General features: G+C 35.1%; 4 protein-coding genes across 4 annotated transcripts in view; 1 reads left to right on the plus strand and 3 right to left on the minus strand.

Moving 5' to 3' along the window:
• Window positions 1-3710, plus strand: part of LOC105159970 (beta-1,3-galactosyltransferase GALT1) — a gene marked incomplete in the record, with an annotated part of 5781 nt that extends 2071 nt beyond the window's left edge. Inside the window, 7 exon segments of the mRNA XM_011077207.2 lie at window positions 1-206; window positions 716-948; window positions 1061-1342; window positions 1448-1576; window positions 1648-1827; window positions 2823-2930; window positions 3077-3710. Coding sequence (XP_011075509.1) covers window positions 1-206; window positions 716-948; window positions 1061-1342; window positions 1448-1576; window positions 1648-1827; window positions 2823-2930; window positions 3077-3286 — 1348 coding nt within the window.
• Window positions 3181-4815, minus strand: LOC105159971. Its single transcript, XM_011077208.2, has one exon. The coding sequence runs from the start codon at window positions 4735-4737 to the stop codon at window positions 4072-4074; it is 666 nt and encodes a 221-aa protein (XP_011075510.1). The 5' UTR covers window positions 4738-4815; the 3' UTR covers window positions 3181-4071.
• On the minus strand, window positions 9311-10042 carry LOC105160070. Its single transcript, XM_011077334.1, has one exon. The coding sequence runs from the start codon at window positions 10040-10042 to the stop codon at window positions 9311-9313; it is 732 nt and encodes a 243-aa protein (XP_011075636.1).
• Window positions 10642-12347, minus strand: LOC105159972 (50S ribosomal protein L18). The gene is made up of 4 exons (XM_011077209.2): window positions 12023-12347; window positions 11633-11721; window positions 11372-11524; window positions 10642-11155 (listed from the first exon to the last, which is right to left on the minus strand). Exons 1-4 carry the CDS (start codon window positions 12120-12122, stop codon window positions 11000-11002), a joined length of 498 nt encoding a protein of 165 aa, XP_011075511.1. The 5' UTR covers window positions 12123-12347; the 3' UTR covers window positions 10642-10999.

Here is an 18260-nt window from a genome sequence, read left to right on the forward strand (position 1 = left end):
CCTTCTTGGTGATTTCCGAGTTGACTTGACTGGTGAACCACTTCCAGGGGAGCCAGATCCTCCTATTATTTTGCACTATAATGTTAGACTCCACGGTGATAAAATAACTGAGGATCCTGTAATTGTTCAAAACACCTGGACTATTGCCCATGACTGGGGTGAAGAGGAGCGCTGTCCATCTCCTGACAGGGAAAAAATTAAAAAAGGTAAATACATGTCTCTCTTCGAAACAATTAGAATTTGTAGGTTGCATAACAGTTTCTGTATTCTATACGTGAAAACGTCGTCTTAGTTTAGTTATGTAGGGTTCTCATGTTATCTTTAGGAACTTTGTAGCATGAACTGCTGCATCAACATGTGTGCTTTTTTCCCTATACTTTTTCTTGTTCCAGAACTTTGTTCCTTTTTACAACAAATAACCATCTCTGTTCCCAAAAAAGAAAAATCAATAAACAACCATCGATGCAATATGTCCTTTTTGCTTAACCTGAGTTATGGACTTAAATTAATTGATGACGAAAAACTTGGTTTAACACTGAATTGGATTTACTTTCCAAAGTTACTCTAGCTGCCTAACATTTCTCTGAAGAGCATCATCTTACCAGGATATGGCTTTCTTTCACTTCGTATTTTCACTTAATGATGTTTACTTTTCTTTCCGATCAATCGTTATCTGTTGCTGCATGCTTTGGGCTATGCTACTTGCTGATATCAGTGGATGAGCTGGACCAGTGCAATGAGCTGGTGGGTAAAGAGAATAACCAGATGATCAAAGCTTACCGACATGCTAATGGATCAAGAAAGATTTCTATGGTGCATGATGGGAAACCAAGAAAGTACTTTCCTTTCAAGCAAAATGACTTATTTGTTGCCACACTCAGAGTTGGTTCAGAAGGGATTCAAATGACAGTGGATGGAAAGCACATAACTTCATTTGCTTTCCGTGAAGTAATCTTTCTCTGACCCTTTCCCAGTCCATTCATATAAAATGTCAGATTTCCTAGATCCAACTTGCACTTTTAAATCAAAATTGATTACCCTATGTTGGCTATGTATACAGGCTTTGGAGCCATGGCTTGTTAGTGAAGTGAGAATTTCTGGAGATATAAATTTAATATCTGTTGTGGCCAGTGGCTTACCGACATCAGAGGACTTAGAACACATAATTGACTTGGAAGCTCTTAAAGCTGTTCAATTACCTCATCAAAGACAGCTGAACCTCTTCATTGGTATTTTCTCCACCGCCAACAATTTCAAGCGTAGAATGGCAGTTCGAAGATCCTGGATGCAGTATCCTGAAGTACGGTCAGGACAGGTTGCAGTTCGTTTCTTCGTTGGTCTGGTAAGTTTTGATGGCAAGAGCAGATGGCCTTATTAACAATTCCTTATATGCTAATTCCATATATTGATTTCTAATAACAATTGAAACATGACCAATATCATGCAGCATAAAAACCAGATGGTGAATGAGGAGCTCTGGAATGAGGCACGGACTTATGGAGACATCCAGTTGATGCCTTTTGTTGACTATTACAGTCTCATCACATGGAAGACCATAGCCATCTGCATCTTTGGGGTAAAGTCCTCTAACCTTCCTTGCTCATGGAGTATTCCTTTAGTACCTCATTGCCCTAATCTCTTCAACAGACTGAGGTTGTATCAGCTAAGTTTATCATGAAGACGGATGACGACGCATTTGTTCGTGTAGATGAAATTTTGAATTCTTTAAGGAGAACCAATGTGACTCATGGTTTGCTCTACGGCCTCATCAATTCAGACTCACAGCCTCATCGGAGTCCAGACAGCAAGTGGTATATTAGTCCTGAGGTATGTCTTTCAACTGTTTTGTTACTGTTTCATGAAAAATTTATGCATTCCAAGCAGAAAAAAGAGACCGAAGATCAGATAGCAACAGAAGAAACATTATGTTTGGTTGCATTAACTAAAAATTAGACTGTTTAACTGGGTATTTGACATTGTCCATAAAATTACCATCTGAACAAGTGAAGCCTAATACTATGATACAATAAAGCCGGGAAGTAAAGGATGAGGAGGTAATGTATTCGTACACACATTGACGTTTTTAAGGTAAATTACAACTACCTCCTATTAGGTTTGGCATAAGTAGGAATACCTCCTTGTTGTTTGGAAAATTACAAATACTACCCTGAAATGGAAATAATTATGTAATCCCTAGATGAGATGTTGAAATTGCTACTGTATCCTTGCTGGTTTTTGTTCTTTTAAATGTTTGTAAAAAATGTAAAAAAATCCCAAGGGTGGGAAAATAAATCATCCAGAGGGCATATTCATCTATAACAATATTTTAGAAAATTTTAAAAAATATATAAAACTATAATTCAAAAAGAACATTTGGCCAATTCGCCACAAAAATTAGATGGAAACCTAGCGGAAGATAATGGAATTGGTTCGTTGTTAGACGGACATTAGAATCCGCGGTAAGGGGGGGGGGGTTCCAAAACAATATGAGGTATTTGTAACTATGCCAAACTTAGGGGAGGTGGCAGTAATTTGCCCTCATCTATAATTGCCGCCCTATATAGTGAATAATAAGCCTCGGGGTTTTACTTGAGGAATATGAGGACAGGAAAGGACCCAAGTTTCTGTTAATAGTATCTACTTATGTCAGCCTCTTCATCTTAATGATTCAAAATTATTGTGCGAATTCAAGTTAACAGTTATCCTAAAATTGTCTTCACTTGTACCCAATGTAGGCCAGGTTAAGTACTTAGTGCTGGTTATCCTATAATTGTCTTATGCTAATATAATCTAACTCAACTTTACATCTCACCTGATTCTAGGAATGGCCTGATGACAAATATCCACCTTGGGCACATGGTCCTGGTTATGTCGTCTCAAGTGATATAGCAAGGACAATTTCCAAGAAACACAGAAAGGGACACCTAAAGGTAAGAATCAACTTGCTGATGTTTTATATTGAATTGGCTCACTATTTGTTGCAAATTAGGTGGCTATCATGATGGTACACATGCATAGAACATTCCATTACTACCAGTCAAGCCAATATCTCAAGCATTAGAAATTATTGTCACAGATATTCAAACTAGAAGATGTTGCCATGGGAATCTGGATTGCGGATATGCAGAAGAAGGGACTGGAAGTCAGATATGAGAAGGACGAGAGGATTTTTAATGATGGTTGTAAGGATGGTTATGTTGTTGCCCATTACCAAGGCCCCAGAGAGCTCCTTTGCTTGTGGCAAAAGATTCAAGAGACAAAACGTGCTTTTTGCTGTGGCGAGTAACTATCTTGTTTAACATGCAAAATGGTTCGATCATATACTGAAACTAGTTGGCTCCAAGGACAACTACTTGTGATAGTATCTAGAGGAGAATAATGATGGAGGTGGGTTTCAGTCTTGACAGGAAAGTATCGGTTCCACGCAATGGAAGAGTTAACATAGTTGTAGAAGTAGGAGATATTATGCATATGGTTAGAGCATAGAATTTACTAATGCGTATTACTTTGCCGTTCCATTTTTGTCGCAACAATGAGGGAGTTGTATCATATGTATAGAGAGGTAAAGAGATGCGAGTGAAGTGTGGCTTTATGTGGATCAGTAGAGATTAACCAAGAGCAATTGGTTATGTGATATTGTTGTGTAGATAAAGAAATCATAATTGTTTTCAGTATTCATCTATTCTTGCTTAATCTTGTTTGACGTCAAATAAACTTGCAGTGGCACCATACATATATATTGCATACGAACTGTATTTTCCCCGACATAAATTCTAATTTATAAATCAAACTTAAAACAATTCAAGAATGCTGGAATAGTCAGTCGTAGACAAACCTTCCAGTTCATTCACTCAGAACAACATAAACAAACATAACCACACTTGTTATAGCATCTACATCACAACCGAAACACCTTCAAACTAAATAATATAGGACATAACAAATGAGCCCATACGAGCCTATTGGTATCCCATGATTAGGAGTTTTGATGGATTTCTCACATGCTCCAGATCATCATAGCATTTGATCCAACGGGTGCGAATCCACGACCTGGGAAAATGTCAAGAAACCTCAAGCAGACACACAACCGATGCCATATCTAGTTGTAGGAAACACAAGAAACAGCCCACTGCAAATGATCCCCACCATCAGTGGAAAACTCTGCATCACTTCATCCAACTCTGCTGCATGACCCGGGAACACACAACCCGTGACCCGATGATCAGAAAATGCAATCGCCACAAACACAAGAACAGACATCAGTGCATGCACGAAATCGCTCAACCCTACCTTATACCTGTCGTCTTTCGGCACCTCCACCCCGAGGCCCGTTTTGAAAACCGCCAGCCCGCTTAGAGTCACGAACCCGTAGTACACTTTCCCGTCGGGCCCCCGGAAAGAATCCGTGAAGTGGAAGAAGAAGCAAGAGAGAGTGCAGAGGCCTAACAAAGAGTATATCATGTGGGTCGTCACAGAGGAGCATTCCCCGTTGGCGTAGACCGACGGGAGGACCATTTCGAAGGTGAGCAGGGTCCCGGTGGGTAGAAAGTTGGCGAGCAACGAGGTTTTGGAGAGGGTTTTCTGCACGCCGCTCGCCACCGCTCGTCTTTTCCGGCCGGCGTTTGAGGGTAGAGGGGTAGTGGAGGACGGCGGCGAACAGGGGTAAAGCGGCGGTAGGTCGAGTGTCGGGGAGGCGGTGTAGATTTTTATGCCGATTTCTTCTGAGGATTTCTCCATGATTTTACACAATGAGCGTATCCAAGAATTGATCAAGAAAGGGAGATGATCAACAATGGATTGAGAAATATCTTTGCGTTTGATGATATATAGAGCGGTTTGTAACGAGAAATTTAAAATATTTCAACCGTTAATGGATAACCGCGACGTGCTGCCACCGTTTCCCAAGTTTTAGGGAAATATCACTAACACCCCAGATTTCTTGATATTTGCATATTTCCTCATTTTCAGAATGGGGTTACTTTGTGCCTGTTCATAGTCATAAGGGGAAAGAAGTTTTACATATATAAATATAACATAATATCTAGAGTGATGTAGTTAAACATCCCATATTGATTATAGATAAAGAGCTTGCATGACTTATGTTGGAATATTAAAAGACTGTGCCGTAGAAAATCAGTGCCTTGAAAGTGAAATTTCGGTACTACCGTGGTGCAGATAGTATAAACCGATCGCTCCCTAAGGTTAATACAGCTATTACTTTCTTACAAGCGCACTCGTGGAAGAAAGCTAGGAATAACGAACAGAATATAAAACTCAGAAGTGAATGAAATGAAATGAGCTAGAAGAGGAGAGCTCTAAGTTTTTTTTTGGTGTGACAAATGAATGAGAACTCGTACCTATTTATAGAGCCATGACTAAGTAGATGGAATCAATTGGACTTATCCAATCCTTAATCCAACGGGTATAATAGAATAAAAGAGGATTTGTTGGTTAATTAGCTAAAATTAAGGCAATGGACTTGGTCTTCTTTTTAGTCATTCTTAACAATCCCCCACAAATGACTAATATAGAAAAAGAATATGATTTCTGAATGAAGGAATAAATATACTTAAGCATTAATATTTTTCGATTGAATTAATGCGTAGTGAAGTGAGGCAATCAATTTGGCTAACGAGAGTGATATGACTCTTGAACTTTCGATAGCTCAAATTGAGACCCTCACAATCACGTATGAATTTCTTAGTGTTCGTTGTTCCGTGATAAAGTTCCGAGTGCTATTAATGGCCGTGCGCTTATACCTTGGGTTCAAATGAGTGTTCTAGAAAGAATTTTCATTTTTCTTTCATAGAAGGCGGCCCACCTCCACACTTAACACATATAGCTTCATCAAGTCTATAGACCACTCAACAACTGAGCTATGAGGCTATCTTTCTGAATAGAGTCAGAGTTATCCATCAAGTCCTTATTAGGACCACCCAAACACAGGGCTATGAATTTATATGGTCAATACCATATTTCATCAATCAAGGGATTTTAACCCCATTGCTCTTGAAGACTCAAAGATAATTCTCCTGGTTAGTCCTTTAGTGAGAGGATCTGCCAAGTTCCTCTCGGACCTCACATAATCTAGGGAGATGATCCCATTCTTTAGGAGTTCTTTTACTGCTTCATGTCTGATACGAATATGTCTCCTTTTGCCATTGTAAGCATAGTTCTTGGCAATTCCAATGCTTCATGTCTGATACGAATATGTCTCCTTTTGCCATTGTAAGCATAGTTCTTGGCAATTCCAATAGCAGTTTGGGAGTCACAGTACGGAGATACTGACACAGTTGACCCCCACAAGGGCACATCTCTCAATAAGTTTCTCAGCCACTCTGCTTCTTGACCTGCTAATTCAAGAGCTATAAATTCAGATTCCATAGTAGAGCGAGCTATACAAGTTTGTTTTGCAGATTTCCAGGAAATAGCTCCCCCACCCAAAGTAAAGACGAATCCACTAGTTGAGCTTACTTCATCATTATCGGTAACCCAATTTGCATCACAAAATCCTTCTAACACTGGGGGAAATTTATTAAAGTGCAAACTTAAGTTTATAGTCCCCTTTAGATATCTTAACAAGCGACGTAGTGCATTCTAATGTTCATTATTGGGATTATGGGTATACCGACTTAGTCTACTCACAGCATAAGCTATATCAGGTCTGGTGTAGTTCATGAGAAACATAACACTCCCTATGATTTTTGCATACTCAGCTTGTGACACACTATCACCTTTGTTCTTTTTGAGACATATACTTGCGTCATAGGGTGTTTTGACTGGTATTTCATCTTGACCATCGAACTTGTCCAAGATTTTCTTTATGTAGTGAGACTGACAAAGAGAGAACCCATTTTCTGTTTTTCTAATTTTAATGCCTAGGATTACATCAGCTTCTCCTAGATCTTTCATGTCAAATTGTGCTGATAAGAATCTTTTGGTTTCATCAATTCTTTCTATGTTACTACCAAAAATCAGCATATCATCGACATATAGGCATATAATAACACATTCTGTCCCAAACAATTTTGAGTATACACATGTATCTGATACATTTGTTTTGTATCCATTAGTTTTTAAAGTATGATCAAACTTTTCATACCATTGTTTGGGTGCTTGTTTTAACCCATATAGTGATTTTCTAAGTTTACAAATTTTATTTTCTTGGCTAGGTATAATAAACCACTCTGGTTGTTCCATATATATTTCTTCTTCCAAGTCTCCATTTAGGAAGGCTGTTTTTTACTTCCATTTGATGAATTATTAAGCCAAGAATAGCTGATAGGGCAACTAGAGTTCTAATGGTTGCAATCTTTGTCACAGGTGAATATGTATCAAAGTAGTCTATGTCTTTCTTTTGTGTATAACCCACAACCACTAATCGTGCCTTAAATTTATCTATTGATCCATCTGGTTTTCATTTTTTCTTGAATACCCATTTGCATTTTATAGGCTTACTTCCTATAGGCAAATCTACTAAATCCCAAGTATGATTTAACATTATAGAATCTAGTTCATTTTTAATAGCTTCCTTCCAGAAACTAGAATCTATGGAGGTTATTGCTTCCGTATATGTCTTAGGATCATCTTCAACTAAAAACATTGAAACAAAGTCTTCATTTATCTTTCCTTGGTCGTCCGTTATGAAAGCAGTTAAAAAATCTGGTCCAAAACTATGTCCAGTTTTTTGTCTTTTACTTCTTCTAGGTTCATTCACAATAGAATTAGAGGAAGTTAACAAAGGTTTATTGCTTGGCGAAGCTATATACGTTCTAGAAGTTTTAATTAATGGAAAAACTAGTTCAAAAAATTCAGCATCTCTTGATTCACAAAGAGAGTTATCATTTAAACATATAAATCTATATGCGGCACTATTTTGGGCATATCCAATAAACACATAGTCAAAGGTTTTAGGTCCTATGTTTGTTTTTTTAAATTCTGGATATGCTACTTTAGCTTGACAACCCCACACTTTAAGATGTTTAAAGTTAGGAGCAAACCCTTTCCATAATTCATAAGGGGTTTTATCCAATTTTTTATGTGGGACTCTATTAAGGATATAGCATGCAGATAAAGCTGCTTCCCCCCACATATTATCAGGCATACCTGAGCTTAAAAGCACAGCATTCATCATTTCTTTTAGAGTTCTATTTTTCCGTTCAGCTATGCCATTTTGTTGAGGTGTATATGGAGCAGACATTTCATAGATTATTTCATTAATCTCACAAAATTCTTTTAAGAATTTAGTATTATATTCTCCACCTCTATCAGATCTAAGTCTTTTAATCTTCTTATCCAATTGATTTTCGACTTCAGCATTAAATTTAAAAAATATTTCAGCAGCCCCATCTTTTGATTTTAATAAATAAATTCTAGTGTATCTAGAAAAATCATCAATGAAGGAGATATAATATTTTTTACCACCATTGCTTAATATATTTCTGAAATCAGCTAGATCTGAGTGGATTAATTCTAGTAATTCAGTGCTTCTAGATGTGATGGAATTAAAAGGTTTCTTTACGTATTTTGCCTCTACACAGACTCCACATTTAGAGCATCCATTTGTGTCAGAAATATTTATAAGATTCATAGTTTTCAACCTTTTAATAGAGGAATAGTTTACATGTCCTAATCTACCATGCCAAATATCAACAGATTCCATCAAATAAGCAGAACTGGAAGAAATTTTATTAATAGCAGGCGAAACAGTGTTTAGAACAAATAAACCACCAGATAAGTATCCCTTTCCTACAAAGTCAGTATTCCTAGTGATTATAACCTTATCAAATTCTAACACAATTTTCAAGCCAGCTTTATTCAATAAACTACCAGAAACTAGATTTCTACGTAAAGAAGGCACATATAGTATGTCATTCAAAGCAAGTGTTTTGCCAGAAGTAAGTTTAAGGAAGATCTTTCCTTTACCCAAGACTCCGGCGGTTGTAGAGTTTCCCATGAAGACACACTCGCCGTCCGTTGCGTCGCTAAGTTCATGTAATAGTGCTTTGTTGGAGCAGAAATGTCTGGACGCTCCAATGTCTAGTATCCAGTCTTCTTTGTTCTCTATCAAGTTGGCTTCTACAACTACCGCAGCGATGATCTCATCATTTTCAGCTAGGTTGACTTGTAGAGTTGATTTAGTGGTTGGATTTTGGTTTGTCTTTTGTTAATCCTTTCTATGGTAACACTGGTACGCTTTGTGTCCTAGCTTCCCACAGCAGTAGCACGATATTTTGTGCTTTTGGATCTTGCTGTCAGGTCCTTTGAACGTCTTGTGTTGATTGTTCTTTTGAAAGCCTTTTATTTTATTCTAGGGAAACCTGTTTTTAAATCCAGCAGACTCAACAAGGTTAGCTTTAACTAAAACAGAAAAGAGAGAAGTTTTCTTATCTTTTAGACGATTTGCTTCCTCCGTTCTCATATAGCTGATTAGTTCTTGAAGTGTTAGATCCTTTTTCTTGTGCTTCAAGTGGTTGCGATATTCACTCCAAGTAGGAGGGAATTTCTCCAGTAGTACGTTGGCTTGTAAAATTTCACACATTTTCATGCCCTCGCTTAGCACTTCAGTTACTAGGTTTTCGTACTCATAGATTTGGTCCATTATAGGCTTCTCATCAACCATTTGAAATTGAAGCCATTTGCCGACGACGTACTTTTTTCTTCCAGCGTCATCACCTCCGTATCTTGCCTCCATTGTAGTCCAGATTTCTTTGGCACTCTTATAGTTGACAAATAAATCGAACAAAGAATTGTTCATATGATTCAGCAGATGACCTCTCACCGTTTTATTATCTCTGTCGTATTTCAGTTTTGTCTTGTGCTCAGATTTTGTAATCGTCCCTTCTGCTGGAATTGCCGCTGCAGTAATGGCAAGAGTAGAGATTTCAGCTGGAGTTTCCGGTGGATTCTGGAACAGCACATAGTCCACGTCCAATTGTTCAAAAAATATGAGCAACTTTTGTGACCATCGTTTATAGTTGATCCCATCAAGTGGCTCTAGTTTGGAGAGGTCAGGCAGTGTTTTAGCAATTGGAACAGCCATTATAACAATATTTCACTTTCAACTTGTTGGAATATTGAAAGACTGTGCCGTGGAAAACCATTGCCTTGAAAGCGAAATTTCGGTACTACCGTGGTGCAGATAGTATAAACCGATCCCTCCCCAAGGTTAATACAGCTATTACTTTCTTACACGCGCACTCGTGGAAGAAAGCTAGGAACAACGAACAGAATATAAAACTCAGAAGTGAAAGAAATGAAATGAGCTAGAAGAGGAGAGCTCTATGTTTTTTTTTGGTGTGACAAATGAATGAGAACTCATGCCTATTTATAGAGCCATGACTAAGTAGATGGAATCAATTGGACTTATCCAATCCTTAATCCAACGGGTATAATAGAATAAAAGAGGATTTGTTGGTTAATTAGCTAAAATTAAGGCAAGGGACTTGGTCTTCTTTTTAGTCATTCCTAACAACTTATAAATACTAAGACCTCTTCTTCCTATTAAGTCGTTATTTTAGTACATTACCAAATGCAACGAGATAACAATCAAGCCGCGTATCATTTAAAAAGAATAAAATCATATTCAAAATATAGGTCATCATTCACACACCATGCAAGTTTCCGATACAAGAGAGAACATGGAAAAATGTGGTCTTATGCATATTATGAGATTCCAAAATACAATTGTTTCTGCTAGACTATCAAATATCAAAAGGGGGTTAAATGCAATTTACCCTTAGCCCCTTGCGATATGTGAAATGAGCAAATACCCCTTGTGAAAAAAGAATTAGCAAATTATCCTTTGTGTTTCAAAAAATGAAACAAACTACCCCTATTAATGATTTAGATAGGGGATAATTTGTTTTATTTTTCAAAACACATGGGGTAATTTTCTATTTTATTTTTCATATGGGTTTTTTTACTCATTTCTCATATTACATGTAGGTAAATTACATTTTTCCCATATCAAAAGGCTAGCAAACAACCCAAAGCAGATCTATCGCGGCAAGAAGCCATGGCGAGCAACAGCAATTTCGAAGGCCTGCATTCGTTCTCCTCGAGCCAAGCCATTGCGGTCATACAAGGTGATTTCGTTTATGTTGAGATCCATGCATGCCTTGATAAGCTCTTCCCCAACACGTTCAGCTGCCTCCTGAGATGAAGAATTTCTACTGGTAATTATAGTTCTGTTTACTACTCGGAATTAATCCGGGCCTAACAAATTAGTAAAAAAAAGAGAAGAACAACAACGGAAAGGAAAATCAGTGCCAATTAGAACTTCTGTTATGAAGTATAGGGCCACAACATCAACTGAACAACTTTGTTCAGTTGAATAACATTGCCCCAAAAAGTGGAAAGAAATACTTACAACGGTCGTGCAAGATTGATCCTTTCGTATCGATTTCTGCAGAGTGCTTCCATAGAACAAACACTTCTTGTTCTGATCATCAACCAACATAGCATACAACTGCTTATCCGAACAGAACACCGAAAGCCTTGGTTTTGTCGCTGTCCCATTAAACTGGGAAAAAAGATATTAACAACTATGTCATAATCTCCCTTGGGACCTAAGTGAAGCAGCACAGACAATCCATTGCAGCACGATACATCAGTCCATCACTTTCTTTACCTTCTTTCTTAATCTTCTATTCTGAAGTTTAGCACCGTCAGTCCGTGTATTAGCTCTTGCTTCAATCACCGATGGCTTCATAACCAAATCTGGAAATGAGCTTTTCTCATCAGAATTCGCGAAAGCCAAACACCAATCATCAAGAGTTTAACACAGACATTCTTGCTCCTAAGTCCACCTCACCACCCACAATAGCAGTACCAGCAAGTAAAAGCATATATTTTTTAAAACATAGGGGTAAATTGCTATATTTTGAAAAATACAGAGAAATAAATTGCTATTTTATTTTTACACTGTTTGCCTAAATTGCAATTTACCCTATATTCACACACAGTGACACTATCTCTTGCTTACGAAAAGAATACAAAGAAAGCAACTTATATTTCTCACTTGCAGAGTGCAGGGGAAGGATATTGAGGTTATTAAGGCTAGTTCCAAAGATCCCACAAGCCTGGAACTTCAGTGCAGCAATACAAGACCCAATCGCCATGAATTCTCCCACTCGCCTTGAACCCAGAAGATTACTGTCAAAGAAACTAAAAGATACAGCCAAATTGAAGATGAATAATTCGTTCAGGCATTTAATCGAACGGGTCAGCTGCGATTCGGCGACAGAAGAGCATGTTGCGGTTGTAGCACCTTTCTTTAAACTGCCGAAAAGTTAAAAGAGTTGAGAAGAGTCGCTACTTACACATCCCACAACAACTTCGAAACTTGATGCAGCTAAATGACGGTCAGGATGAAATTAGAAGAAAGGGATTCTCTCACATCGACGGATATAAAAACATTGGAGCTCAATCATTTACCCTCCTATACTAACAAATATGACATTTTCCCCCAGACAATTAAATTTTTAAATAATATTGTTATTATATATATATATATATTTATTTAATTCAAAAAGAATTATTCGTACAAATTTTTCATGTTAAGTTTAATTAAAATTCTTAAATGAAAAAAGTATATTTTATTTATAATAAAATAAAATACAATTAGTGAGTTAAATAATTCGAATTTTATCTTTTTTGCGGACTCAAAATTAAGTAATAAATGAGTACAATAAATACACAAGAAATCATGAAAAGATTTTATTAATTTATAATAAAATTAAGTTATTAACTACTTATTTTTTAGATAAAAATGAGTAATTGCATATCAGTTTTTTTAACATATTTTCTTTAAAAATATGATAAAATATATGAATTTATTTTTTTCAAAAAATATTTAACTTTTGATTAAACATATATTTATGAGTTGTTGGTTATATTATATTTGTTGTTATCTACTATATATATATATATTTATATTCTATTTTTAATTTAAATTCTTCACATATTAAAAAAAATAATTATAAAATAATTTGGTGATGATTTAATGTATAAAATACTAAAATATATTGAGAATAATATAATTGTTTCAGGCATAACGGGCATTTTGTCCAATCGAGGAGGTAAGTGTTACATTTGTCAGTTAAAGGGGGTAAATCTTACATGACGAATAGTTCATGGGGGCAAAGTATATTTTATCCTTGTTTAAATTTATTTAAATTATTATTAAATTTGAAAAATTAAATTGAATTTGATTTGATTATAAATATAATTGACTTCAAACAAATTTTAATTAATTAAATATGAGTCAAATTCAACTAATTTAACTTCTTATAGTATATTTTATTATTTTTACACTCATCGAATTAAATTTAAAAATTTATTGAATAAATTTTTTTGTTCATGTTTAATTTGTTAAGTTTAGCAAATTTAATTCAACAAGTTTTTATTAATTAATTTTAATCGAAGATCGGATAGACTAATTTATTTTTCAACCATGATCATTTCAGTAATGAAATTTAAGTTACATCATAATTAATATTTTAGTAAGGATAATTACACTTTCATCTCCTGAAATTTGGTGTAATAACACGCAGACCTACTATAATTTAGAAAATTACATCCAGCACTCGAGGTTTGTTTTCATCTAACAAATAAGTTCATTCATTAGTCAAAATTCATCGAATTTATTGATATTAACAAAAAAGTTGAAAAAAATCTATATTTATCTCCGGTTGACTTATTACTGATTTATTACAAGTCAAATAAATATTTTTATGATCAAATTACATCATACACCTCCATACATTAATTCATATTAGATAAATTTTCATCGTTATAAGGATAGTTTCGTCGAAAAAAAATTATTCGACCTCTAATAGTTAGTAATAAGTCAATCGAAAGTAAATATCAAATACTATTTAATTTTTTTGTTAACCTCAGAAAATTTGGTGAATTTTGACTAATGTAATAATTTATTTATTAGATAAAAATAAATTTTAGGGGGTTAGATATAATTTTTCAAACTATAAAAAAATGACGTATAATTTTATCAAATTTGAAAAAAAAAAAAGAGTGTAATTATTCCTATTTATATGAAAAGATATGAAGAAAGAAAAAAAGAATCAGTAACAAGAAAGACAATTATCTTTGAGTCATTTCACAATAATAATTTTGGGAGAGAGTGAGGTTTTTATTCAATGCATCTCATGACACAGTAAGTTAGTACAACCACCAGCTGATGGGATGCCAACTGTCTCCTAAGGGATCATGCAGATGCAATATTATACTCAAAGACAAATAGCAATCATAGAGGTGAAAAAGTTCCAGTGCAACCAAACTCAGCACAACAAAGTCTCTTCATGCATTGATGGCTTGTACCAATCTCTATATTGTGCATCATTTTTATTAAAAGGAATATCATGATTTCAGTATCTCTCTGTCTATTATATATAATATTTTGTCATTCGAACTATACTTATTTTTATATTTCGTCTTAATTTTTTTTGTGTGTTAACTTACCATCTTAACTTTGCAAAATTTGTACTTTACCATATATAATCATTTTTTTTATTAATTTTTCTATCGAAAAACATCACATATTGTGCATATATGAAAAACATCCCATCACATAACCCTTAAATGTTATATATGTAATACATGTGATGTTTTTTGATAAAAGACTTGGTTAAAAAATAATTATAAATGACAAAGTGCAAAATTTTATAAAGTTGAGATAGTATATTGGCATAAAAACAAGTTTAGATGCCAAAGTGTAAAAACGGTCATAGTTCTAATAGCAAAATGTAATTCACTCAGTAATTTTATTTTTATATTTTTATATATAATATGGTAAATTATATTTTGTCATTCGAACTATACTTATTTTTATCTTTTGTCTTAATTTTTTTTTGTGTTAACTTACAGTAAATTTTTTTTAATTATTTTCTATTATATTTATATCTTACAGTAATAATTTGTTATATATGTTGTACTTCTTCAGTCATTAGTTTTCTGATAAAGTTTGTATAGTTCATCTTTGTATTCCTTTTAGAAATAATTCTTGAGAAGTAATGATAGTATACTATAATTTTCATGATTGAAAATATGTTGTACAATAATATTACATAATAAAATGATTTAATTTTGAATTATTGATATGCATGTTATATGGATATTACGTACTATAAAATTATTATTTTATTAAAATAATTTGTATTACATTTGATAATTAAGAATTCAATAACATTTAATAATGAATTGAAATTTAATTTTATTGAACACATATCTCATCATATATTGTATTTTGATGATTGTAAATTTTGTAATTTTTATTGATATCATTGTAATGTGATTGGAGAAAAAATTGGTTGTACGTTTTAAATTTGTCAACTAACTTCACTAATTTAAAATTTTTATAAGATACAATTTTAGCCATAATGAAATTAAGAGTAAATTACAATGACCTCTCATGAGATTTGACATAATTACGGATACCCCTTTCGATTTTTAAAATACCCCCTTAAGGCTTGTAATCGTCTAACAAATAACTCATTTCCATCCATTTTTATACGGATGAAATGACCAAAATGACCTTATGAAAATTATTATTATTATTTATTTAATTTTTAAAATGTTTTTGACTTTGTTTTTTGAGCTAAAATGGCTTATAAGCCTTAAAGTAAGTATTGTAATTATTAGATAGATTCAATTCACAGCTAACTTAACAAAAGGAATATATACATCATTCCATTAGAATCATCCCAAACATATATATTTCAAAACCATCACTAAAACTTTTCATAAATTGTCCAAAGTACATCAGTTGTTTAAAACTTTTCATTGGAATCTTTGTCATCATTCTTATTCTTGCTCCTTGTCTCCCTTTGTGGGGAGATTCCTAACCCTCTCCAAAAACTTGGCCGTAGATATGTTGCTCCAAGATGTGAGGATGGTTGTGGTTGTGAAGATGAAACTGTAGCATGCTTCCTTTGTCTTGGACAAAGGTCGGGAGGATGAAACTTGTACTGGTGGCTGGGACAATGTGGCATTAGTCATTTTTGTGTTAGTTGTCGCTAAAGGCACCACAACTTTCCTTTTTTCCTACCAATTAAAGCTTCTATATTTGACCTTTCAACTTCATCCACTTTCTTGTTAGCTATGATAAAGGAACATAAAGGTCTGAACCCCTTCCACTGTTCCGAACCTAAAATAGCAAGAAAATACCGTCAACATTAAAGTTGAAGAAACTAGTGCATTGTAAAACATAAAATGCATTGAAGTATCTGAATGCTTGGGCATGTTCTTCTGTTATGCCCTAATTCATTTCAAGCCTTACACCTCAGTGTGCTTAATCTTTTAACTGCATTGGGTGCCTCACCAGGTTCTTTTCTTAGCTATCTGGTGCGCTACATCTTGGAGACCCTTCTGAAGGCATTCCGGTAGTGCCAGCCATTGCCGGTGGACCTCTTGGGGAGCCATTGGAGGGAGCCTTTGTCTCTTAGTCAGTAGGTGGCCTGGATACAAGGATGTCTCCTTTCGGTAGGCCTCTTTCTACTCCTTCTTTAAGGATGCCTTGCTCCATAGCCGGGGCTGAGCGGGTAGAAACCAACACTGCCATCTGCTCCCAAATTATTGTTGCGGCCACTTGTTGAATTGCACCCAACAACGCTGGGGAAAACTCTCCTGAGGTGGTGTTCGAGGAAGGCTTCGTCTTGGTAGATCAACCATAAAGTCCACCACTCTGGGAGGTGGTATTAGTGCAGGCAAGGTTGGGGCAAATCCTCCACCAACCGAGGTTAATCGAGTTCCTGCAACAACCTGCAAAGGCTAATTATTGCTGGGTGTCTCCACGATTTTTTGCTTGTTAGCGGGGTTGCGGGGGTTTCCATGGTAACTCAAGCTCCCATGAACGACGTTAATTGATGCGTGCAATTTTATCACGAGTCCAACGATCTTGAATGTTAATGATGGACTTGGGCTGCTTAAGCAAAAGAACTTGAAAAATAGGACCTATAAAACAACACGTTAGCACTCCAACGCTCAAGTTAGTTCCGAATTTAGGAATAAATAATTGTAAGAATAAAGCGTACTGAGAAATTGAGATAAAAATAAGAATTTCATGAGCAAATATGATTAGAGCGCAAGTTGAGAGTTGCAACCAAATTAGCGAAGCAATTTCCAAATTAGTGTCCCCGTTGGGGGATGCTGTCTGTATTTATAGAGGGGGCGTTCCCGTAGGGACTCTACTGTTTACCTGCATTTTTGAGAAAAAAGGCTAGATACCTGTGGATAAGGCATGATTCCATCTTATCCTTGGCTTGATAAATAGATTTTTGCGTGGAGGATGACTCCTTCTTCATGAGGACTCCTATTCTGCAGGGAGTCCTTCTAGGTCAAGGAGTCTTACGCCTCCCTTCTCCTGGGCTGGACTTGAAGGGTAGCCCTGTAGTCAGGCAAGCTTTTTATCGGACTTCCCTCTTGGGCCAAATTTGGTAATCCTCCAATGGGCCGCCTTCATAATGGGCCGATAGGCTCGGCTTGGGCTTCGCGACCTCTTTTGGGCCAAGTACTTTTAGCTATACATATTAGAGAGTAAGCATCAATTTTCTTTCAATCAGTTAATTTTGACTAACATAGGGACTTAATTGTTAGATGGAAGCAATCTTCAAAAGTATTAGATGTAATTTTTCAAACCATAGGAAATTTACATGAAATTACACCAAACCTCAGGGGAGGAGAGTGTAATTATCGCTTTTATTTTTTTAGCTATTCTTTTTATTATTTTTTTTATATGAGGAAGTTGGATTTGTATATGATTTTTTTTCTAAAAAATAAGGGTTAGTTACACTTAAATCTCATTTGAAAATAGGAAATATACTTTTTTATAAATAAAATTTTAAAATTACATTTACACTAAAAAAATTCATCATTCACACCTAGCCCCTTCTACTTGGCTAGGACGAAAATGACGACGTTAGAAAAAATATATATATAAAATTTTAATTTTATCCCTTATTTAATATGTAATATTTTTATATTTATAAGGGGATAAGTGTAATATATATAAAGGCGAAACAATATAGCTGTAATAAAATATTGCCCCAAATTATAACCATTGGACTAAAAATATCATAGATATGAATGGAGAAACTAGTCATCTTTTAGTATATTTTTTCTTACTCCTTATATATGATATGAGGTACATCATTATTGCATCTATCTTTTGAAAAAATTTTGTTCAAGTAATTCATCTAGTGTTTTAAGAAATATACGCAATAATAGTGTTCACCTCACCTCAT

This window comes from Sesamum indicum, linkage group LG4 (assembly GCF_000512975.1).
Source record: "Sesamum indicum cultivar Zhongzhi No. 13 linkage group LG4, S_indicum_v1.0, whole genome shotgun sequence".
NCBI lineage: Eukaryota > Viridiplantae > Streptophyta > Magnoliopsida > Lamiales > Pedaliaceae > Sesamum > Sesamum indicum.